At 44.3% G+C, this 26,022-nt stretch overlaps 1 protein-coding gene across 5 annotated transcripts in view; it reads right to left on the reverse strand.

Annotated features, from left to right (window-relative positions):
* DZIP1 (DAZ interacting zinc finger protein 1) overlaps window positions 1-26,022 on the reverse strand; it is a 68,759-nt gene that overhangs the window by 38,290 nt on the left and 4,447 nt on the right. Inside the window, exons 1-7 of one of the 5 annotated variants that reach the window (XM_068267927.1) lie at window positions 23,416-23,556; window positions 20,542-21,102; window positions 14,649-14,733; window positions 8,456-8,589; window positions 6,375-6,542; window positions 5,576-5,719; window positions 2,706-2,912 (exon numbers count right to left, since the gene is read on the reverse strand). In XM_068267927.1, the coding sequence (XP_068124028.1) occupies window positions 2,706-2,912; window positions 5,576-5,719; window positions 6,375-6,542; window positions 8,456-8,589; window positions 14,649-14,733; window positions 20,542-21,102; window positions 23,416-23,418 (1,302 nt within the window). In that variant the 5' untranslated portion in view covers window positions 23,419-23,556. Of the gene's footprint in view, window positions 1-2,705; window positions 2,913-5,575; window positions 5,720-6,374; window positions 6,543-8,455; window positions 8,590-14,648; window positions 14,734-20,541; window positions 21,103-22,997; window positions 23,204-23,415; window positions 23,557-26,022 lie in introns of those variants that run through there. The other 4 variants (XM_068267926.1, XM_068267924.1, XM_068267925.1 and 1 more) reach the window with 4 other exon arrangements.

Below are 26,022 nucleotides of genomic sequence, written 5' to 3' on the forward strand. Positions count from 1 at the left end.
CCAATCCTCTGTACCTCCACAAATGACAGACAGGAATTGTACGAAGCGCAGAACGCAATCGCAAGAGAGGCGATTGCGAATGAGAACGAGCAAAGGGACAGGTTGTATGTGTGTGCGCCAATCCAGTCGCCACCCCGCGACCGCGCACACACAACAGCAGATATGAAATAGGAATGCGATCGCGAGAGGTGCGATCGCCAGACGTGACACAAGGCAGATCAGAATAGAATACGAGGGTAGCAAAGGCACAGCAAATAATACAATGAGATACGGAAAATAACAAACGCTAGCTAACCGCGAACACCGCACTCATTCGCAACAGTGCACGCGGTTATGCACGGTCTCCACGTGATAAGCACAATAGAGACAAGCACGCCTAACTAACCATAACAGACAAACATGACACAAAGGACGCGAGCGCTTGCTTAACGGTTACCTCACCGAGCCTCCAGCAAGCGTAGCAGACAAGACAGACACACGAAAACAAGGACAAGCGAGAGATATGATCCCCAGCGCTAGCGAAAAGTGGCTAGCGCGATCCAGAGAGGCAGAACAGAAGAGATAGCTGGTAGCAACCGCTGCACCAGCTATACTCCAAGAACAGAGATCAGAACCATTTCCTGTCGACCACCGTTGGGACAGGACAATGGCAACAGACAAACAAACAGATAAACAATCCTAACTGCACTAGGGAAAACCTGCCTAGCGCAGATTCCAGGAATTTACTCTAAGCTGATCTTCAAACCAAGAGCATGGCTGACACCCTACCAGGAGTGTTACATAGGACGGATTCCTTATGAACAGCGAAGCATTGTGGGAAAGACATAGTACTTATAGTACACGCCTCCAATGAATGTGGCCAGGCAATTTGCATGACAACGTATGCAAATTCCTCTGCAAGCACAAGCTGCAAAACTGACAGAAACTCTTCTTTCCAGAGTCCTGCAGCATGCAAACCTACACAATGGTCACAAGGCTGCCTGCCTGCACAGGCAGCTGAGCAAATCATCACAAAAACAAAACAAACCAATTCATTATAACATAATTTTTTTTTTCGCTTCAGTGTCTCTAAAGGGGAACTTCAGCCTAAACAAACATACTGTCATTAAGTTGCATTAGTTATGTTAATTAGAATAGATAGGTAATATAATTTTTTACCCACCCTGTTTTAAAAGAACAGGCAAATGTTTGTGATTCATGGGGGCTGCCATCTTTGTCATGGGGGCAGCCATCTTTTTGGTTGAAAGGAGGTGACAGGGAGCATGAGACACAGTTCCAACTGTCCTGTGTCCTGATACACCCCTCCCAGCTGCACGCGCTAGGCATCAAATGTCAAATTCAAAATGTAAAAAAAAAACAAAACAGCAGAACGAGAACAACATCATCAGAAATCCCATCATGCTTTGCACAGCATCAGGGGAAAAATGCCCGGGCAGTTTTCTTCTGTGCAGCTAAAAATGAGGCTTGTATAAGAGAAACAAAGTTCTGATGCTGTGAAACTGTTAAAGAAACACCAAGCCTTTTCAGTGCTGCTGAGTCGATTTTTAGTCTGTAGGTTCACTTTAAGTCCAGTTGAGTAAGTAAAAAAAAAACTCATGTACAGGTCTCCTATCCTATAACATAATTGAGCAGCCACAAACCTAAACTGATTCATTATTAATTTGGTCACATTATTACAATTCTATTTTTTTTTTATTATTCCATGTAGTATGACATCAGCAACTACCGGGGCTGACAGCAAGACAATGGAGGGGACCAGGTGGAAACTAAGCCCATGGACTACAGGGGGCTGGAGGAAGCTCCACGAAAGTATTAGTTTTATTTATCTCAGGTTTACGCTAAAGTATTAGACAGAGCATCAGCACAGAAGTCAGGTAACTGGCATTGTTTGTTAGAGAATGAAGATGGCAGCCTCTGTGTTCCTCTTACTTCAGGTACCCTTTAGGCTGCTTTCACATTGGGACGTTACAGGCACACGTTAGTGCAGCCTGTAACGCAGCCCAACGCACAGTAATGAAAAATCAATGGGCTGTTCACAGTGCCCACATTGCGTTACATTGTAACGCTGCACGTTCAAAGAAAGTGCAGCATGCAGTACGTTATATGCGGCTTTAGCCGCGTTAGACTGTTTGCACATGCTCAGTAATGTGAGGAGAGGGGAGATTCCGCTATTGGAGCAAGCCACATGGCTAATTAATATGCACTGCACTGTGTGACGTGCAGTATTTACTTCCTGGAGCGGCTGCTGATTGGCTGGCGGGACCAGGGTTCCGATCACGTGGTCTCCGCAGCACATAGGACAAAAAAGGCGCACCAAGAGCTGCTTAATGCAGCTCTAGGTAGCGTCCTCCTCCAACACCACCAGGCGTTGCGTTAGGAGCACATTATGCGACCTATAACGTCCCCTAAAACGCAACGTCCTGGTGGGAAAGAGGCCTTAACCTCCTTAGAGGTAATTGTGAGTCAGGCTCGGGATGGAAATTCACATGTCAGAGCGGGAATTGCGTGCCTGAGTGAATTACAAGCAGAAGCTGCTGCAGGTCTCTCTGTGGTAAGTTTCATTTTTTTCTTTTTAAAGTCTAAAAGCTTGTGAAAAAATTACACGGCTTTTAGACCCTAAATCTGGAAATAATCATAACTCCAGGGAGGTTAAAAGAAAACTAGCTTTTAACACAACCATGCACTTTTTGAGGTTAATATATGACCTGATTGTTCTCTTTCCTTTCCTTGTCTCGCTCTTGCTGAAGCTGATGAAAAACCTGGTTCTTTTCTCGGTCAAATTCTTTCTGAAGAAGCTGTATTACTTGGTTCTTTTCCCGTACATGTTCTTGCTGAAGTTGTTGTATAGCATGGTTCTTTTCTCGGTCATACTCTTGTTTAAGCTCATTGATGCATAATCTCCATTTTTCTTCCTTTGGAGAAATTTATGGTTGAAATATTTATAAACAATTACATTTTACATACTGCTTCACTAAATCCTTGATTACCTGCAGTCTTACATTTCCCAGTTTTTTGCTTAGAGCCCACTGATATAACTACCATTCTGGTATAGTAAACTACCGCTCCAGGTCCCAACCAATCTATATATAATAAGTCTATGGGAGCAATGCCTGGTATAGTAAACTTTGATATAATAAAACTTCTGTTATAGTAAACATGTTTTTTGACCCCTACATGATGCTGACTCTGGATATAGTAAAGAGTGGGCGGTGCATGTGTCATATGTCAAGGGGTGGTGCATGCGTCATATGTCAGTGTGACTGTTCTCTTCAGGCTAGTTACAAGTGAGCTGATGCTTGTAAGGCAAGAAGAATGGCACCGGTGCTCGATATACAATACTGTACAAATAAGAAGCCTGGGGAAAATGAGGAATAATGTGAACATAAACAAAAGAGGATGCAACGTGCAAACACGGATAAAAGTATTGGCACAGTCCTACCATGGGATTGTACGTACTCCCGGGTATCTCTTCCCTTGTTAGCGATAACGCAAGGGTTGTGGAGTCAGAGTCAAGGAGTCGGAGCTATTTTGTGAACCTGGAGTTGGAGTCGGTGGCTTCATAACTTAGGTGTCAGAGTCATATAATTTTTGTTCCAAATCCACAGCCCTGGTAAGTAATAGACTTATAGCCTGTACACACTGAAAATTACAAGCGAAATCGCAAACACAGTGCAATGCGATTGTGTTTTTTAATCAAATTTCTACTGCTATTTTTGTGCGCTTGCGATTTTGCTGAGGCTATCTTTTCCTGGTTTACTGATTGGTTACTTAAAGTGGAACTGTAAAGTGTTTTTAAACACATTGTTTCACTTACCTGGGGCTTCCCCAAGCCCCCAGCAGCCGTCCTGTCCCGCGCCGGTCCTGTCCGAGCCGCCGTTCTCCCGCCGCCGTGCCGTCGACTTCTAAGTCGATGCCAGCGCAGCCCTGCCAAGCATATCTTTTCATTGCGTTCCCCTCTGCAATAGCGGGGACGTAAAGAAAGGATACGCGTGGCCAGAGCCGCGCAAGCGCAGTGGCCCGGCGGCGAAACCGAAAGTATCTGGCGGCGGGAGAACGGTGGCTCGGGCAGGACCGGCGCGGGACAGGACGGCTGTTCGGGGCTTGGGGAAGCCCCAGGTAAGTGACACAATGTGTTTAAAAACACTTTACAGTTCCGCTTTAAAAAAAACGCAATGAAAATCACATGCATTGCGTTTTTCATAAGCATTGCTTAAAAAGCGAAGCAGTCACTGCGACTGCATTTTTCTAAAAATGCATCGCACCAGTGTGTACAGGTCTTCACGATTTTCATGATTTTTCAAAAGACCTTGCAATTTAAAAAACGCATGCGATTTTAAAAACAGCGCAAATGCAGCAGTGTGTACAGGCCCTAAGGAGTCGGAGTCAAGGAGTCAGAGCCATTTTGGATACCTGGAGTCGGTGGTTTCATAAACTGAGGAGTAGGATGATTTTTGTACCGACTCAACAGCCCTGGATGACGCTCCTGGTAGCGTGTAGAGCACAGTACAGGCGACTTTCACTTGTAGTAAAGATCTGAGCGTGAATACTAGCTGCAAAACTAAGGAGAGTGGAGGAGAGAGCTAAGTCTAGCCTGCAGAGGTATCCGAGCCACTTGCATTACAGATGCGAGTGGCTTATCATGATTGGCAGCATTTTAATGAGAGGCTTCATGATTGGCTCAAGTGTGAGCAGGAAGTTTTGCAGGACATGTGCTGCAAGTCTCGCCCTTGGGGATATCGGAGCCACTCACAGAAAGCGAGAGGCTGCCTCTATTCAGTGACGGCTGCAATTTTTTAAGGAGTCTTGGACACTGTACCAGCAATTTTTCCAGCCTGGCTATGCAGCCCTGAAAGAAAACCTGAACTGAAAATTAAAAGTCAAAATAAGCATCCACAAAAGTCATACTTACCAACCATAAAGTCTACTCCTCAGTGTCTTTCTCCTCTCCTGTGTCCCGTTTGTTCACTGTGATCAAGGGAATTTTCTGTCCTCCATTTTAAAAATGGCCATTACCCATAACAGCTTCCTGGTCAGCACACTGTTTAACTGTAACATCGCCCACTTGAGCCATAGGGAAACATGGACATTACCTGGCACATCAGTTTTCCTCTCAGATAAAACTGACAGCAACTGATATTTTATTGACAGCAACTGATATATTTCAGATCTGACAAAATATTGTCAGAACTGGAAGGGATTATTGTCAGAAGAAAATGGTGAGCTTCTGAAAGGAACTGATGGCAAGGTAACTATGTAATGTTCATTTGAAGTTACCTCGTGTTTATTTTAAATATTTTTACTCAGTACAGGTTCTCTTTAAGTTTACTTAACCTTGTAGTCCATCAAATGTGCAAGTGCTTGTACTGTACCTCCAATGGAAAGACAGAGTTGCTCCTTTGCAGCAGAGAATGTACCAAGGCATGCTGGGCCATTTCTAGGACAATTTCTGATATAGTAATTTTCTGATATAGCAAACCACTTTTTCTGGTCCCTTGGAGTTTACTATAACAAGATTATACTGTAATAAATGAACAGATGGGGGGAAGAGTAATCAAAAAGTAAATATAAACTTTACCTGCTTCTCTAAGAGCTCCTTTACATTCTCAATGTCATGCTGACACTTGGATTTTCCCTGACCTGTGTCAGTGTAAGGGCTTTCCTCCAAGGTGCCTAGCCCGGATTTCCTGTGCACAGTCTGTCGTTTCACTTCATGCAGCTCCTGTCAATGTCAATAATAAAATGAATGGAGTTCAGTATGAAGATAGGATCAGTTTTTATTTCCACTCTTCCAATTGAGAGCTTGAAACAATGCGTACACATTGACCGTTCCAAATTATGGCTAGATGTCATTATACCATGAAGTTTACTGGGGGGAGTGTCTACAGCTGGGCAAAGTTGTACTGTGTATAATACTATGTTGTTTGCTAGTGGGAGTGTCTACAGCTAGGTTAAGTTGTTTATTACATTACATATCCATTGCAACCTCCCCATGACCATGGGCAAGAAAAAAGAGCCGATGAAGGACATACAGGACAAGCTTGTAGACCTGCACAATACTGGAATGGGCTTTAAAGTGTACCAGAGACTATTGATACTGCAGATTTAATACTTACCCGGGGCTTCCTCCGGCCCCATAAGCACGTCTGAGCCCCTCACTGTCCTCCCGCAGTCTGTCGCAATCAGCCTCGGGAACTGGTTCAGTTGCATCAGTCAGGGTCTTCAGCGAATGGTCCTGATTTACTGAGGTCCTCCAAGGATGAAGAACAGTGGCCCCGATTTACTAAAATATCTTTAGGTGGCAAAGATTTGCAACGTTCTCCAACACTACTCATGTGACTGCAGTGACATATTTTATAGCACAAGTTTTTCCTTACATTTTCCAAACAGGAGTTTTTCTCAGTCAGTTCTTTAAGTTCTTTCATAAACATCTCCTTCACTTTTTTCACTTCTTCTTCAAACTTTTCTCTTTCCTCTGCTTTCCACTTGTCAAACTTCTTTAGCACATCCAGTTCCACAGTTTTCTTCTGTTCACTCTCCTGCAGCTAAATATTCAGAAAGGTTGAAAAGATATTAACCAATTCCACAATGTCATGACTTGATAAGCAGCTATGGGCTCCAGTGTAAGTTTTACATTGAGGGCACCTTCAGCAATATATCAATAACAAGTGATATGGAGCAGCAAAACTTGCCACGGACAGCTGCAGAGTCAGAGAGGTAGGCATGAATGATAAACCTAATTAAAACTGAAATCACGATCACCAAGATCTTGATTTTCGTTATCGTCAAAGTGGCAATTACGTGATTTACGCATGGGGGCAGTTTAAAGAAGCGACTTCAAACTTCCCCCAGAACCAAGTGCGTGCATCCTGCAGCATCGGCAGCGTTGGACAAACCTTCTGATACAAGTCCAAGGCTGTCCATCCTCTCTCGCTATCTGCCGACTCTTGTGCACAGCATTCTTCCTGGTTCCTGTATGCCACATGACATACAGGAAGTATGCCGTGCATTAGAGCCTGCAGGAGGCAAAGTGGATAGATGGGCATCGCTGGATTCATGCTGGAAGGTATGTCTAGCACTGCCAAAGCCTGGGGGACAGAGGGGGCACAGAGAGACACAAAGGGGGCACAGAGGAGACACAGAGCGGACACATAGAGAGACACAGAGGGGGCACAGGGAGAGAGAGAGGGGGGGCACATTGCGAGACACAGAAGGAGCAATGAGGAGACACAGAGCAGGCACATACAGAGACACAGAAGGGGCACAGAGCAGGCACATACAAAGACACAGAGGGGGCACAGAGTAGACAGAGAGAGAGACACACAGAAGACACAGTGGGGGCACAGAGAGAGACAGGGGGACAGAGAGGCACAGGGGGGTACAAACAGGGACACGGGGGGAACAAAGCACGATTTGGAGGAAATTGTGAATCGAATCGAAATCGCTTGATACGATCTTTTCCTAAAATCGTTCAGGCCTACAGAAAAGGGGTAAGCAGAGGAGGGGAGTAGTTTGTTGGTGATTACGAATATTCAAAGCATATACAGATGTGATCATTACCAGTATTGCACCAATGAAGTGAAATATACTGAATTTGTAATGCTCACCCTTTTCTGTACTATATTGCAAATAAACCATTTTTGCATTACAAAATGTTTTATTTTACCTGGACGGGTTTGCAGTGTTCATTTCCTGTGCTGTCAGATACAGCTTGGCTGGACTGAATAGTAGTCTATGAGCTGTTCAGAATCCACCCCTTATTCCATCATCACTGGACAGGAGGAGTGGCAATAATGACTGGAGATATGGAACAATCAGGACTGACAGGAGGTACTAATTGAACAGGTGGGCCTAGCAGGACTGTCTGGAGGGACTGGCAGGACTATCAGGACTAGAGCGACAGAGGAACTGACAGGAAATAAAGTACTGGGCGGAAAGGACAGGTCTGAGCTGGTTGGACGTACAGGGTAGGCCTGAGCTGCATAGTCAGGTTTGGACTGGCTGAGCAGACAAGGTAGGCCTTGGCTAGCCGGATTGGCAGCATGGACCAGCATGGAAGACCTGGACTGGCTGGCAGAAGTGACTGGACTGACAGGAAGACTAAGTCTGCTGGCTGGTGCACACTGCACCATGCTGGTGCACACTGCAGCTGTATGGTGAGCAAACAGCACTGAACACTGTTAGGACAGGATTTAAATAATCCTGGCCTGTGCACCAGTGCTACAGCCACACCTCCCAGATGCGCACTTGCCAAGTCCACACTCCCTAGGTGTGCACCTGGCATCCACGCCGTCCCAAAAGAGCACAGTGTGCAGCGGCGGAGGATACTGTGGGACATTAGATGTCATATATTTATGTTACTAGAAAGTAAAACAATAAATAGGCTCCTTTATAAGCATGAAGGAATGCACCGTAATACATTGATTTTGTTTGCTTTTCCCAGCTAGAATCTTGTTACCTGTGAAAGTTTCTCCAGATGTGCTGCTTGCTCAGCTTCCAGTTGAGTTTTAGTATTGTGCAATTCTTCTTTAAGACTGTTTATTTCATGGTGTAGCTTATTAAACTGCAGTGAAGTCTGTTTTTCTTTTGCACCTTAAAGATCAGAAAAAATGAAGTTAATTATCCCCATACAAATATGTTCATTGACTAAATATTAAAGGCCACCTCCATACACTACTGCTTTCCTAGACCTGCATAGGATCTCACGTGAAGACATTGTCTGTATACAAGCACATGTATTCATTCATATCAAATGAATATCTTTCAAGGTAAGTAGTCTGAATGTCAGAATCTGGCCACTTTCAGCACTACAGACACCCCGCCTCCTCTATAGTGCCGCTCCCCGCCTGCGTCCCTTCCCTTCAATCAGCGGGGAGGGAAGGGACGCAGACTGGGAGCGGCGCTATAGAGGAGGCGGGAGAGCGGCGGTGACAGACACTCAGAGGTAAATAGCCTGCTATCGACACACTGCATGTCGCTAGCACGGCGGTTTTATTTATGGGGGACAGCAAAGCGCGGGGGGCACAGTATAGTAACAGAGGCTGGTCATTGTATGCAGAACCAGCCTGTGTGTCCTAATGGCATTCTTAAAACCCACCTCGGGATCTCTTTAAAGTGAATGGGAACCGCGTTTTAAAAAAAATGAAGCAAATACTTACCTAAGGAGAGGGAAGGCTCTGGGTCATATAGAGCCTTCCGTCTCCTCTCTCGGCGCTCTCTATCCTGTTCTGGCTCCCCTCCGTTTCAATCCCCCATTGAAAGGGTATTTGGAAGTCTTCGGGAGCCGTGTCCTCCCGAAGACTTGCAGCTCCATACTGCACACACGTGAGCGTGCGAGAGAGCGAGCTTGCGCAGGCGCAGTACAGGGCCGCCCTTCTTCAGGAGCACTCAGGCTCCCTGAAGACTTCTGAAGCCTCCTTTGGCCGGATAAAGCAGTATTTTACTAATTTAGTAAAATACTGCTACCGGGCGAGCCAGCACTGGATTGAGGGGACCAGGAGAGGAGCCTGCAGGCTCTATAGGACCCAGAGCCTTCCCTCTCTTTGGGTAAGTATCTGTCTCATTTTTTTAAATGCGGTTCCCATTCACTTTAAGCACTGCTTAAAGTGAACCGAGCATCATTTTTAACACCCAGTGCAGCTCTATAGCAAATTAAAAATGCATTCTAAAAATGAGTTTATTATTAAAAAGACCTTTAATTTTACCTCATCTTTTTACATTTAAGGGTTAAAATACACACTTCTTGCGTCCATGAAAGGACCTGTGGATGGAGAGCAACAGATGATGGAAGGCAGATAAGAAATCACCTCATTAGACTTAATTGACCACAAACAAACCCTGAGCCTTCCCCATTGTACTTCAAACAGAAAACATAAAGCCCCATCTACACGATACGATTCTTTGTACGATTCGATTACGATTCTATTTACGATCTGATTAAATCCGACATGTCCGATCGGAAATCGATTCGATTGAATTCGATTTGCCATTTTAAAACAATGGCAAATCGAATTGAATCAAATCGAATTCCGATCGGACATGTCGGATTTAATCGGATCGTAAATAGAATCGTAATCGAATCGTACAAAGAATCGTATCGTGTAGATGGGGCTTAAGACGCACTTGAAGAATTTCACACCTAGCCTGGATAAGACACTGTAAATATGTTTCTTTTAGGCAAAAGGACTCAAATTTATAACGCAATCTTGTAGTGCAAAAAATAGAAAAAACTTTATTGACACATAGCAAAAAGGATCTTAAAAACAATTCTTCAGATATACAAAGTTAGTCCTCATATAAAAATAATGAGCTGACAAGTGTTGTAATTTTGTAGTTTGGCTTGATCAATAAATAGTTGTAACCTTTACAGGCATACGTTTTAGAGGCAACAACACATGTTCGTTTCGGGCTTTTTTTACACAATACAAGCGCCCTTCATCAGGCCGTAGTATATAATTCTGCACGGCTCAACCAAGTGAAAAAGTAGCCAGGAAAATACAACAGCAACAAAGAAAATGTGGCGTCTGATCCAAGCAAACGCACACAGAGGCTTTCCCACTGGCCTGAAGCTGTAACCAGGCTGCCACTCCGAGAAACGAGTTTCTCGGAGTGGCAGCCTGGTTACAGCTTGTATTGCTTGTACAGCTTGTATTGTGTAAAAAAAGCCCGAAACGAACATGTGTCGTTGCCTCTAAAACGTATGCCTGTAAAGGTTACAACTATTTATTGATCAAGCCAAACTACAAAATTACAACATTTGTCAGCTCATTATTTTTATATGAGGACTAACTTTGTATATCTGAAGAATTGTTTTTAAGATCCTTTTTGCTATGTGTCAATAACGTTTTTTCTATTTTTTGCACTACAAGATTGCGTTATAAATTTGAGTCCTTTTGCCTAAAAGAAACATATGTTCAAGTGGGCGAGGTGGATTGCCCGATAAAGAGGACTGTGGTTTTGGCCCTTTACCATATAAAGGACCTCACCCGATTATATACTTTATAAGACACTGTAAAAGCAGCAGGGGTTTTGAACTCCTGAAACATGGCAGCCCTTTCAGCTATTTGAAGCCAGGAGCTGCTTAGATCACTTTAATGCCCCTTCCCTGCCTCTCAGACCATCTCACTGGCTCTCCCCGCCTATTCCCTGCCTCTCAGTACTCTGTGCTGAGCAAAGAGCTGATTCTGCATTGTCGTGACCCCGGCCATCATTTTTTTCACAAAGCCTAAACTGCAGGATATCAGGCAAAAGTAGCAGCGGAAAGGCGCTCTATGTGATCTGGCCAGCCTCCCGGATCAGGTAGTATGTTTTATTTTTTCTTAAAATACTTAGAATAATTTAGACAGTACTTTTTCACCTACTTTTTGGTACTTTTTCAATTGCAGAGTGCTGTAAAGTTGTTTTTTCCTTAAAGGGAAGGTTCAAGCAAAATAAAAAAATGAGTTTCACTTACCTGGGGCTTCTACCAGCCCCATGCAGCCATCCTGTGCCCTCGTAGTCACTCACTGCTGCTCCAGTCACCCGCTGGCAGCTTGCCGACCTCGGAGGTCGGCGGGCCGCATTGCGTACATTTTTACACATTCCCGCTAGTGCAGGAACATTAACACATACATTTTTACGCATTACTGGTTACATTTTTACGCATTGAACCAGTAATGCGTAAAAATGTATGTGTTAATGTTCCTGCACTAGCGGGAATGTGTAAAAATGTACGCAATGCGGCCCGCCGACCTCCGAGGTCGGCAAGCTGCCAGCGGGGGACTGGAGCAGCAGTGAGTGACTACGAGGGCACAGGATGGCTGCATGGGGCTGGTAGAAGCCCCAGGTAAGTGAAACTCATTTTTTTATTTTGCTTGGATCTTCCCTTTAAGATGAAAATTATCTCCTAGGAGAAAACTTAGAAGAAAAAGTTAATTGAATTAGGCCCAGTATGTTTTAAAGGCTACCTTACTATGAGGGTGCTCAGGTCATTAAGCAGGTGTAGCAGCAGACAACCCTAGCCCACCAACACCACTCAGGGGCACCATCCATTGTTGGCCCCCAAAAAGACACATGAAAATATCTATTCTGTCTGAACTGTTTTCAGACATCCAGGTCAGATCTGCACAATCACCTTTGCTCTCTAATTAGCAACCACAGACAGATGACTACAGTAAATTGCTTGCATTGGTAGCATCTATGTGGTGCTTGATCCCTGGTTGCTGGGTGGCTGAATTGTGTGGCACCCACTTATCAGTCTGAACTAGGTCTTGGTAAGTCAGGCCCTGTATCAGGAGGTAAAGCTGCTAGGATGCAGTGCAGTTAGAAAACCACTGATAAATGCTTTCCTCTTAATGATTATTATTCAGCAGTGGATGGCTTTTCTCCGCTACTGGAAACTTGCACAGCTACGTCTACCTTCCCTTGATACATTTTAATTCATTTTATGCTATCAACTAGGGCACTGGCTTTTCAGTTGAAGAAGTAAGCTGACAGGCAGCTAATGAAATGTTCTACTCCATTGAGAATGGCCTACATGCCGTATATGAGGCGGTGTGCCATTGGAGCAGAACTCTCTCTGAGAGCTAAACACATGGGCTGAGGAGTTTTTATAGCCCATCTCGCTAAAGCACTTTTCACTTCATTTCACTAACACTGACTTGTTTGTACAAAGGGACAAGGCTTTCCAAATATCAGTAGAAGAATAAACAGCAAGAACACACTTCAGACATTTTGCACACCTTTTTCTGACAGCAAACCCATCGTGACAGAATAAACTTGTTCCAGACTTGCTTATTTACTGGATGTAGTGCTCAACCTATGGCTTCATTCCTTTGATAATATCTGACCTAAAATGAGCATTCAGTTTGAGACCACCAACTTCACTGGCACCTATGCTTGTTATGGGCAGGTGAGTAAGCAGTGAAACCAAATGATAAACATAGGAACAGTAGAAACTGGGCCTGATGCACAAAGTAGCGGTAAAATTGGTGTGCGCAGGTAGCACACGGCAATTTTACCAATGCTTATGGCAGAGAGCAGCACTATGTTATCTATTCTGTAGGGAGGATTAAAGGGAACCTAAACTGAGATGGATATGGATTTTTCCTCTTAAAATAATACCAGTTGCCTGACTCTCCTGCTGATCCTGTGTCTCTAATACTTTTAGCCACAGCCCCTCAACAAGCATGCAGATCAGGTGCTCTGACTAAAGTCAGACTGGATTAGCTGTATGCTTGTTTCAGGTGTGTGATTCAGCCACTACTTTGGTCAATGAGATCAGCAGGAGTGCCAAGCAACTGGCATGGTTTAAAAAGAAACATCCATATCCCTCTCAGTTAAGGTTCCCTTTAAAGCCTAGTACAGTGATCTGCAAACTTGGCTATCCAGCTTAACTACAAGTCCCACAATGCATTGCAGGAGTCTGACAGTCACAGTCATGATTCATAATAGGCCTGAACGATTTTAGGAAAAAATTTAATTGAGCGTTTTCTGTCCAAAATTGCAATTTGATTTGATTCACAAATTCCTTCAAATCAAGCTGTTCCCCTTCTGTGCATGTTTGTTCCCCCTCTGTCCCCCTGTCTCTCTTTGTGCCTCCTCTGTCCCCCTGTCTCTCTTTGTGCCTCCTCTGTCCCCCTGTCTCTCTTTGTGCCTCCTCTGTCCCCCTGTCTCTCTTTGTGCCTCCTCTGTCCCCCTGTCTCTCTTTGTGCCTCCTCTGTCCCCCTGTCTCTCTTTGTGCCTCCTCTGGGTCTCTCTTGACCCCTTTGTGTCTCTGTGTCCCCTCTGTGCCCGCTCTGTCTTTGTGCCCACTCTGTGCCTCCTCTGTCTTCCAAGCTGCATCAGTACTGGACATAGCTTACAGCACGAGTCCAGCAATGCCCGTCTATACACTTCGCCTCCTGGCAGGCTCTAATGCACGGCATACTTCCTGTATGTCACATGACAGAGTTTTGCCAAGCACAAGAGCTGGCAGACGGCGATGGACAGCGTTGGACTAGTGCGGAAGGTATGTCCAACACTGCCGGCCGCATGCTCCAGGACTTTGCGGAAGTTTGAAGCTGCTTCTTCACACTTCCCCCATGTGGAAATGATGTGATTGCGATAATCGCCGCTTTGACGATTCCGAAATTGTGATCTTGGCGATCGCGATTTCGGTTTAAATTCGATTTATCTTTCAGGCCTGATTCATAACGGCAAATGCATTGTGGGACTTGTAGTTCCTTAACAGCTGGAGAGCCAAGTTTGCAGATCACTGGCCTAGTACACAAATCAAATTTCGATTAGCCAGTCAATTGCACCACTTCCATGTAGTATGAGTGCTTACCTACACAATCTGTTCATAGTATTCAAAATCTGTTGGCTCTCATACTACATGGAGGTAATAAAATTGGGCAGTCACTTTCCAATGAAAATTGGATGTGTGTACAAGGCTTAAGGGATTGTCATGTGAATGTCGGCTTCATGAATAATCTATAGAAAGGGGTTACCTTGTGTTCTATCACCTGTTGCTGTTCAGCATTAATGCCTACAGTTTGTGTACTGAATCTTATCATCATCTGTGTGAAGATGGGAAACATGCTCTGCCTGACACCACTCCAATCTCAGACGGCAGTAACATCAAAATTGCATCTGCAAACTAGGAGGTCTAGAAGGCTATTAACATTATTTACCCAATATAATATCTTCAGCATGCCTCCTCTTCATGTGGCTTTTTAAATATCCGTAGTTCACAAAAGATTTCTCGCAGTGTTGACACTAAAACAAAAACAAATACAAAAATAGTAATGGGAAGTTATTACATGGGGGAGTAACATAACATTTGGAAGTTATTAAACATACCAAGTATCAGAATGTCTTCAGTGTTTGAAAACATCAAGTTATTATCTTGTAATGCAATATGTGCCTGATCTCAAGTGAACACAAACAAGTACCATAAATAATAATTTCTGTAACATTAGCCCTTGTTTCCATCTATGCGCTTCTGTCTTTTTTTTTTTATCAGCACATTAATGTTACAGATTGATACATGTTTCTGAAAAGCGGACAGAAGCACACAGATGAAAACAAGGCCTAAGGCCTTGTTCACATCTCTTCAGCGCAGATGGCTGTGCGATCAGAACGCAATGTGTACGATCGCATGCCATCTGCGCTGCTGATCCCATCCATTGACAGTGATGGGATTAGCTCCGCGCTTGCAGGCAAAGTGCAAGCAGCAGTACGCAAGCACTTCATAGCGCATCATACTGCTGCGCAGTGCAGTAGATGTGAACGGTAGAAGAGCTGTCTATGCCCTTCTGCCGCTCTTGCATTTCAGCACATCATACGCACTTCCAAATGCACACGGAAGCGCGTATGATGTGACCGAGGCCTTAGGTTGAGTTAGACTTGGTTTCCATTTGCAAGGCAGCGTTTTGGCCAGTTCCGATTGGATCAGTACAGTGTCCACTCTGTTTTCTTGTTGTGGTGGATGTGTTAGCACCATAGGTGGCTATGGACAATGTATCTGCTTGTCCGCAAAAAAAGAGCAGGTTGGGACTCTACGTTCTGTGTGACCCGTTTTTTTGCACAAGTGGAAGCGGATCCTATTTTTCACATTAGAGTCCACTTCCTGCATTTCTTGGAGGTATAGAGAACATACCAAATGGATGAGTTTTTTACACAAGTGGGAACCGGGCTCAAAGATTCTTACCATGTAAAGGATCTGGCAGGTCTCTGTTATACAGGAACTTGGGCCTGACCCCTTTGTCATATAACCATGGTGGTCCTAGCCTTTGCATAAGTGCAATGGTCAGGGGATGGTATTATAGGGAGACGTAACTAAACTTACCATATACAACACAGATCTGCTGAGAAAAAGCTTGTGGGAAGTTGGAGAAGAACAGCAGAGATTTCACTAATGCAGACTTATTGTTACTCACTAATGTTCAGTCTATGTTGTTACCATCATACGCTGGTTGCCCTGATATCCATGGTTACCATGTACATAGTCCCCTACCTATAAAACATTTCATGCATAAAAACAAAGTCGTCCTCCTGAACAAAATGTACTGTACTGCTTCTGTTATTAAAATTTCTGTTAAATTACAGAATAGGATAAATTGAAAGATATTTAAAGCACATAGATTATAGAAAGAAACTTGAGGTGAAAATAAACTGATGAGATAAAATGTATCTATCCTACTCCTGAGTGTGCACAAATTGTACTTTATTTTAAAAAGCTTAAAATGTAGGTTTCATGTTGAATTGTCTCATATGAATGATACAGTCTTCCACATCGTCTCCTGTCCCAGAGACTTTTATGGCTGTAATCCATTATCAGTGAGGGTTACACTATAGTTTGGCAAGGTCCTGAATGGAGAGAAACTGCCACTTGCATACCTGGATATTAACTCTTTCAGACAGAAAAGGAAGAAAAGGAACATACCTAGGTGTACCTAGGCATTTGCTTGCTGGGCACTGTACATACATACATACATATATACACACACACACATATATATATATATATATATATATATATATATATATATATATATATATATATATATATACTCTAGTCCAGTGGTTACCAACCTTTTATGAGGTATCGCCCCTTAGGGGAAGACGACTCACCCCTGTCGCCCCCCTTCTCTTAGTACGGTATACCCTTACGCCAGGTGGTGGTGCCAGTGGAGGGGGTAGTGCTGTGACCTTGCCAGCTAAAAATAGTCGGTGACTTAACTACTTCGCGCCAATTCCCTTACCGGTGTAATGTCAGCTATTGCAGCCCTGCACGTTGTGCAGCCCCGCATGCGCAGTAGGAGCCTGCGTCCCATTAAATTGTGCAGCCAAACGTCCTAAATATCTCCGCTTCCACACCACGTACACTCCCGAATTTTTCAGGAGAGGGAGGGGACCCCCATATCTAGCTCTGTGCCGAATTGCAGCCCCCGAGCCCCGCTGGTTCCCGAGACTGATTGCAGCAAACCTATCTCGGCAACTAGCGGGGCTGTTTTCAACACAGAGCTAGATCTGGGGGTCCCCTCCCTCCCCTGAAAATTTCGGGAGTGTACGTGGTGCGGAAGCAGAGATATTTCAGGTAAATAATATCTAACTTCCCACTGAGCATGCGCGATACTCAGTGAGGAAGGCTGCTTCCGGGCTGCAATATCTGACATTACACCGGCGCGTGACCAACGAGCCCTGAGGAATTACGCAACTCTATCATGCACACTTGCATATTTTATACAGATCATATTTTTTGCCCATAATTTTCTTAAAAACGAGTGACACTGCGACACTTTATTTTTTCTGCCTTTTCATACTGATCGCCCCCCACAAATGTACCGCCCCCCTTAGAACCCAAATCGCCCACCTGAGGGCGATCGCCCCCAGGTTGGGAACCACTGCTCTAGTCTCTCTCTCTCTATATATTGCCAGCCTGCCCACGGTTCATGGGTTTCTGACTGACTTATTATATATGCAACCGCCCACTTTCCACTATAGCTGGATACAGAATACCACAGGGAAAAAAAAACAGGTTTACTGTAGCAGAAGTTCTATTATATCCGGGTTTACTATACCAGGCGTTACTCCCATATACTTATAATAGTTCTAGCCCAGAACCTGGACACTTAAGGGGCCCATACACTGGTCGATTTCAGCCATCGATTGATCGATCGATTCGATTTGGTCTATCTGACTGGATGTAAAATATAGAGTTGAATTGGATCTACTGGTCCAATATTGCATTCAGATCGATTTCCAATAGATTTCGTAATGAAATCTATTGGAAATCTGTTCCTAGTGTGTGGTACACATCAGATAGATTCCTGTCAGATTTGACTTGATCTGATGGTCGAATCTGCTGCAAATCTATAATGTATCGCCACCTTTAGTTTACTATACCTAAACTTTACTATACACAAAGTTTATACTGTATATGGCAGTTAATTTATTTAGCCTCACAAACCAGTATTTTATCTGTTTATGTTGTCTTTGCAGATTTGTTTGGCTCAAAAACTTCTCTGTGGAATCACAGCAGTCATGGATATACAGTATTATATACTGACGCCTTTGGTGAAGTATTTCAATAACTGTGAGAAATGCGTCAGCAAGAATTCTATGCTGATTTGACTGTGAAAATGTGAAATTCACAGTTTTTAGTCTTGGATTTTTCAGACTGATATGTATTACCACCAGCTCTAGGAAGGATGTCAATACGCATAGTACGTATGATTTCACAAAACGCCATTTCTGGGGATAATTTCATTGGCTTGATTTTTGTTTTTAGGGGTTAGATGTAGTCTTTACAAGTGTAGTTTCCTTAAGGCTGGGTGCACACATAACTTAACGTGAAAGGCTGCGTTTTATGTCATGTTTAATGTTAATGTTGTGTGCGTTTGCAATGCGTTTTTCATGTGTTTTTATATTTCCAATTATGCAAATCACTAGGAGGACAACAGGAAGCGGAAATATGGCATAACAAAAATATTTGGGGGAAAAAAACGCGTATAAAAACGCATACCATTGCGTTTTCATTGACTTTCATTAGGTGCGGTTTTTATGCATTTATGAATATTATGCAACAAAACCTGCGTTTTTAAAAATGCAGCTTTGAAAACGCATATGTGTTTTTTATATGCGTTTTTCCTGTAGCTCATAGGCTTCTATTAGCGGCAAAAACGCAGCGGTTTCCGCAACGCTAGCGTTTCTGCTATGTGTGCACCTAGCCTAAAGAGGAGCTGTATTGAATATATAATGTAATTAATACATTTATTTATTTGTACAATATCCTCTATAATAAAACCCCTGTGTCCCTGCGTCACGCTGTCCCCGTGTAGCTGGGTCCGTGCTTTATGCTACTGCTCATGTGCGCAGCATGGATCCAGCCACAGAGAGACAGGAGGACGGGGCCAGAGAGCCGGGCGGGCGTGTGAGCAGGCGACCGGGTGTGCGTGCGCAGTAACGGGGGCAGCGAGAAACCCAGACCTAGAGCCTGTTTTTAAACGGGCTTGAGTCTGCTAGTTCATTTATAAATTATTAAGTCAGTGTTTGCCTATTACAAAATCTTTTCTCACCCTGATTTGTATCACAGGTGGCGACATCTATTATGCTGGCAAGTGCATCACTGCGGAATGTTTGTTTACTGTCTTCCGCAGCCAGTAAAAATGCTTGGTCTCCCAGAATGCTCTGGGAGGAAAACTCAGCATAGCTAAACAGCCAAGGCTAAGCATCACTGGGAGTGAGGGATTATATACCATTATAAAGCAATATATAGATATAAGAAGTGTTTCTGATGCTGAAACCAGAATAACTGGATCTGGCGGCATTTTTATCACATGACCAGAAACAGCTGGAGTGGGAATTTCAGGATATTTGGGGGGAAAAGAAGGGGAACTGCTACAGCCGCTGCCAGGATTGCATTGTGCACATTTCAGACTGCAATTGGATAGGGATAGACTGATACTATATCCTCCATCAGTGACAGTATGTGGTGTAGGAAGAGTGACATTAGCCAATCAAGACCTTCATACACAGTTAAATGACATCCTTGCTTTTTAGACTTTGGTACGAGTGATAAAATTAACATATTGCAAAAAAATAATGACACAAACAGAAATGAAAGTCTGACAGGCATTATTTTTCCCACTCTTTAATGTCCTTTTTTTTATCATTCTGGGACTGAGAATGTAAAAGCCCACTTTGATTATGATCTGTTTTGGAACTGATGTGATGCCTGATGTAATGCTAGGTACACACAATATACTGGTAGGTGATCAGAGGCGCCAGCAGAATAAAATTGATATAAAAATTGTTAAAAATTGCCGAGAGGGAAAGTGGTGGACTTCCCCTCAATAATTAGACACCAAGGTCTGTCATCAAATCAAACGAATACATTTATTCAATAGTACCCCAAAATCTGCAACGTGTTTCGTGGGAACAGACCCACTTCTTCAGGCAATAAAACGGGGACAACAAACATAGCAATCAATGTGCAGTGAATTTAACACCTCTGTCAGATCGATTATTTCCAACATATCTGATTTCCAATTGATTTTTCTAACGATTTGTTATAGAAGTGAATGGAAAATCGATCAAAATCTCAATCGCAAATCAGATCAGACATTTTGGAAATAATGGATCTGACAGTAAATCTGTCAGATATTGTATCGCACAAAGTATGTGGCTAGTTAATGTGCATTATGGTCTGTGTATTTATACGAGACACTAGCAGACCCAAGCCCGTTTAAAAACGTGCTCTAGAGTCTGTGTTTTTCGCCGCCGCCCGCCGCATGTACTGCGCACGCCCGCCGCACACCCAGCCGCCCGCTCACACGCCCGCCTGGCTCCTTGGCCCCATCCCTGTCTGTATGAGGCTGGGTCCGTGCTGCGCACATGCGCAGTAGCAAAAAGCACGGACACAGCTACACAGAGACAACTGTCCCTGCTGCCTATTGACAGTTGCCTATTATTATATAGGATAAGTATGCACCTACGGTATGTTGCTGGTATGGGTTAACTAATTCTTACCCTCTGTATTATCTTTCAAATACATTCCCTGTAATTTTCATCTCAGTTTACCTCGTGAGCGGATCCAGCTGTAGCACTGATCATCATTTGCTGAGCGGCAATCATCTTCTTCCTCATCTTACACTCTTCTTTGAGCGATTTCATTTCTGCAGTCTGCTTGCTTAACTTAATTTGTAGTTGATCAGACTCATTCATGGCTACACGGACCTTTTCTTCCAAGGCCTGTAGGTTAGATGTTAGGAATTCCTGGGAGTGAAGCAGGTATTCAATTGTGAACTGAGCAAGTCTCAGCAGCTTAATTAGGACAGGATCCAGGCTGCTATGACAATGTTGGCATTTCTCATTTTCTATATTGCAGAAAGTAATTCCCAAGATATTGTCTTGAAGTGTTTGAAAGTCCAGTTCATTTGCTAATCTGTCCACATCAATAGCACCAATCCGTCTCCAGTCCACAGATTCACGTCGTGGCCTGAACTTGAATAGCGTACCGTGCGTAGAGGAAGGCATCCTTATAGGAGGGGTGACAGAATTGGGCATACAGGGAATGTTTAATATAGCAGAAACTTGAGCCTCGTCTTGTTCAATGGGGTAATAAATATTTTCATATAAAGGCTATAATAAAAAGAATAAAAGGTCACATCTTAAATGTTTAAATTGTTATACAGAAAACAAATCCCTATGTTGATAGTGAATTGTAAATAATAATTTAATCAAATTTTAAATAAGGCCTGGAACCCACTAGGAGCGCTTTTCTGAGCACTTATTACACATAATTTGAAAAGCTCTTGCTAATGTAATGCTATGGGTGTGATCCCACTAGAGCAATGTGATTTTATAAAAATCCCCCATAGCATTGCATTAGCAAGAGCTTTTTCAAATCACTATCGCTAAGAAAAGGCTTCTAGTGGGTTTGAGCCCTTATTCTGGTACAGTCTCAAAACTTTTGACCCTAGTTATTAAAACCAGCCAATTGTCACAGTTTCGCTATCAGCCAGGTCCTAGTTCGATGACATCATTTACCTGGGACCTGGATGATGCACTGGAGGCCGGTGCAGTGTCCGATTGTGCCACACTCGAGCTACCTTCCTGACTAACATGCATGCTCAGCGGAAACTTGAAATAAATTACCCCAAATATCTCCGCAGCCATGTCTCCTACACTCACCAATTTTAAGGATATGGAGCCTTCCCCCCTAACTACCTCCATGCCAAATGGCCCCAAAATCCCACTGGTTCCCAAGATACAGTAAACAACTCTATCTCAAGAATCAGGAGTGCTGGGGAGCTGCAATTTGACACATAGGTAGTTTGCGGTCCCCTCCATACCCTCAAAATGTGGAGAGTGTAGAAGGGATGGCTGCGGAAATATCGCCCGCAGCATAAAAGAATAGGAAATCTTGAAGCACTGCACATGCAGGGTAGCGTATATTTTAGGGCAGCACAATCAGACACAGCACCATCTCTAGTGCAGAACAGGGAATAGACACTGAACTGGGGAGAGAGTAGTTAATGTACTTACCCCGATTGCTTCCTGTATCAATCTCTGCATGGAAAGTGGGAGGTGGACTTTTAGTCCACAAGGGAATATTGTAAAGAGGATAGCTAGACCCCCAAGGCATACTGATGGAGGAACCACTAGATCTCTCGGGTGACATTGCAGGGGCGGCACTGTACAGCAGCGTTGCTAGCCTGCAGGCTAGTAAAGTGTGCTATTTTCTATTGCTATGGTGGGGGGGGGGGGAGGGGGGACACACAACATTGTTATGACTTCACTCAGCAGGTGGGTGACCATCAGGAGCTTCTGTATACATGCGTGATTCTGTATGTGTGCAGAGTGCTTGTCTGTGTATGTTTGACGCCTCTCTATCTCTCCATGTGCTTGCTGTTTGGATTTCTTTGTGTATAGTGTCTCCTTCTGCATAAAATTAGAGCAGCTCAAAATCTTAAGGTGCCCATTAACGGTACTATTTTTTCATCAGATGCAATCTTTCAACGCACTTTTTACGTCCAAATGTAAGCGGAAGGTAATTCCAGACTGTTCCCATAAACAGGTCGAGGGCATTTTCTCTCTTCAGGTAAAACTGTAAAATCCAACTTTTGGATCGACTGAATTTTCAGTTCCAATTGACTGATGCTGGGTACACACTATGATATTTTCTGGCCGATTTACTGACAGATCAATTTTTTCCAAGATGTTCGATTTGCTTTCCAATCGATTTCCAAGCATTTTCCAATAGATTTCTGTTCACTTTAATAGGAAGTCGATCGGAAAATGCTCGGAAATATATCGCAAAGCAAATCGAACATGTTGGAAATAAACGATCTGATAGTAAATCGGCCAGAAAATCTCATAGTGTGAATCTTTTCACATCGATGTTCACCAAACACAGCACTGTTTTCTGTACATGGGTGGAAAGATCACGTCTGACGAATATATTGTATAGTTAATGGGTGCGCCTTTAAAGCAATCATTGATAATGTAATTTTGATTGTACAATCTTATCTTACCACATGAATGTAATAGTCTTGTGTTAAACATGGAAAAGCATAGATAAATGTTACTACTGTGCTGTCTCGTCCCTCCACGGCACTGCTTAATAACAGCATGCAGAGGCAGCAGCCAGGGACAGCCTGCGATGATGATGCTGTGTTATCCTGAGACAAGTCTGCACAGGCAGCCGCTCTCTGCTCAGCTATGCCAGGCTACTTGTGTGCGCTCCACCATCCATACAGAAGATCTGCACAAGCCATTTGAACGTGCCGGGAAAAAAATCAGTGCCTCCGGGTCATACATAGCACATCTCTATAGTAACAGCTCCCAGCGCCCCATCACCCGGCGCAGCACCCCATCACACTCTGCTGAGACGGGGCTACCCTATTCCCTGCTCGCACCCCGCATCCCCTCTGCAAGCCCCCTTGTACTCACCATTTCCCCTCCTCCACCCCTTCTTCATCCGGGGACTCGCAAATCGCCAGCTGGAGGCACACGGGTGGGCTGCACAATTACCATGGCAACAGCAGATCCCACCTCCCCCAAACTCCACGCAGCTCAGGCTGTGTTCAGATTCTGCCTAGACTTGGAAGCCCCGCCCACTTTCTGCACATCACTGCTGGCATCTGGCTGTCGGCGCCCTCCTTGTGCTGTGCTCTGCATATGGGGATTACTAAAGCCAAATGGTAGCTCAGCTGCAAGGAATATAAACTGAAATGAAATGAGTACAGTAGAAACCCTTTTAAAGTAAACTCTGCGTGACCAGTTCAAGTACTTTACTATAGCAGAAGTTTACTATATCAGAAATGATCATACTCAAGCGCCCAGGGCCGGTCCTGGACTTTCTGCTGCCTGAGGCAAAGATCGTCCTCCTCCCCAGCCACGGGCATCCTCATCCTCCTCCCCAGCCATGGGCACCCTCATCCTCCTCCCCAGCCACGGCCATCCTCATCATCCTCCTCCCCAGCCACGGCCATCCTCATCATCCTCCTCCCCAGCCATGGCCATCCTCATCCTCCTCACCACCCACGGTCATCCTCACCCTCCTCCTCACCCACAGGCACCCTTACCCTCCTCCCCAGAGTCCCCACCCATTCCAAATAAATATACCACCACCTCCTCCACACCAGTCAGTCTAACTACATAGATACATTACATAAAATTACAAAAAACGGAATCCGACCCGACCCGACCCCACCGTGAACAGCAGCCAGAGCCAGAGCCTGTGACTCACCCGGGATGGTGGGGTCCGGCGACGACGATGGCGGAGGGCAGGCCAGGCGTCGGGCACGAGCCAGCATCCATCTTGCGCCGGCGGCAAGAGGGCAGTGAGCTTGCTCCTCCATCATGCTCCATCTCTCGCTGGCAGGCAAGGCCGGGGGGCAAAGCAACGTCGGTCGGTGGGCTCATCATTGTCACGGTCATGGGCGGCAGCACTCAGTGACCGTGACTATCATGGCGGGCAGCAGGCGGAGGCAGCGTGACTCAGTTACTTCCGTCCTGGTCCGGATTCTGCAGGCGGAGGCAGCGGCAGCGCAGCCAGGACAGCCTCACAGAGGTCTAGACCTAGTAGGCCGCAGAGCTGCCTCGGACTCGGAAGTCCGGCATGGTGGGTGGGCGTGGGTGGCACTTCACGCAGGGCTGGCGTCACGGCCGCGTCACTGTGCAGCCAGGCCAGGGTCACTGCTGACTCACCGATTCGGTGTGCTGCCACTGCCAGGGATGGTCGGAGACTTCACTGCAGCACTTGAGGCGGCCAGGCGGGCGGCGGCGGTAGCCGGTAGGTAGCACAGTGACACTCCTCCCAGTCACAGTGACCAGTCCAGTCTCTCCGGAGGGCGGCAAGAACCAGGCGCAGGCACTTCCTCTTAATGCCTGGTGCCGCCCCTCCACTTCCTGCCGCCTGAGGAACCCGCCTCACCCCGCCTCATGGGCGGGCCGGCCCTGCAAGCGCCTAAACTAAGTATTCTGTAGACAGCGCTGTATGATAATTTAGTCAATAATTGTCTTTTCAATGCTTCTGCTTTGAGCACATCTTGGCCTCGATTCATAAAAGAGTGCGGTAGTTCAGAAACCGGGAGGGAAATTACCGCTAGGGTTTTTGCAGTAAATTCATAAAAAAAAATCAGAGTGCCAGGTGATTGCGATACCAGTCGGTAAGTGTGCGGTGTGGTGCGGAAAGCTGTCGGTATAATTTGCTGAGTGCGGTAGTTTGACGCTGACTTCCTAATGACAAGGTGCATGCTTGGTAGAAGTGGGCAGTTTTAGACATATGTGACTTATTTTTTTATAAATTATTATTATATTTTATATAATATATATATATTTATATTAACCATTTCAGCCCGCGGGGGTTTTTCACCTTATGCATCGGAGCAATTTTCACCTCCCATTCATTCGCTAATAACTTTATCACTACTTAGCACAATTTATTGATCTATATTTTGTTTTTTCCGCCACTAATTGGGCTTTCTGTGGGTGGTACATTTTGCTAAGAGCCACTTTACTGTAAATGCATTTTAACAGGATTAATAAGAAAAAAATTGAAAAAATTCATTATTTCTCAGTTTCCGGCCATTATAGCTTTAAAATAATCCATGCTACCATCATTAAAACCTATGTATTTTATTCGCCCGTAGGTCTCGGTTATTATACCATTTAAATTTTGGCCCTATCACAATGTATGGCACCAATATTTTATTTGGAAATAAAGGTGCATTGTTTCCGTTTTGCGCCCATCACTATTTACAAGCTTATAATTTTAAAAAATGTTTGTAGTATACCCCCTTCAAATGCATATTTAAAAAGTTCAGATCCTTAGGTAACTATTTATGTCTTTTTTTTTTTTTTTATTGTAATTTTTTTTTTTTCTATTAAAAATTTTATTTGGGGAATATTTTGGTGTTGGACATAAACAGTACATTTTTAATGTTGCTATATGTGTAAATTGTAAAGTAAAAAATGTGTAGATGTAGTTTCACTATTTCATTTTTGTTCTCCCTCCATGTACTTCTTGCTAAGCGGAAATACAAGGGGGATGCG

This window comes from Hyperolius riggenbachi, chromosome 2, assembly GCF_040937935.1.
Source record: "Hyperolius riggenbachi isolate aHypRig1 chromosome 2, aHypRig1.pri, whole genome shotgun sequence".
NCBI lineage: Eukaryota > Metazoa > Chordata > Amphibia > Anura > Hyperoliidae > Hyperolius > Hyperolius riggenbachi.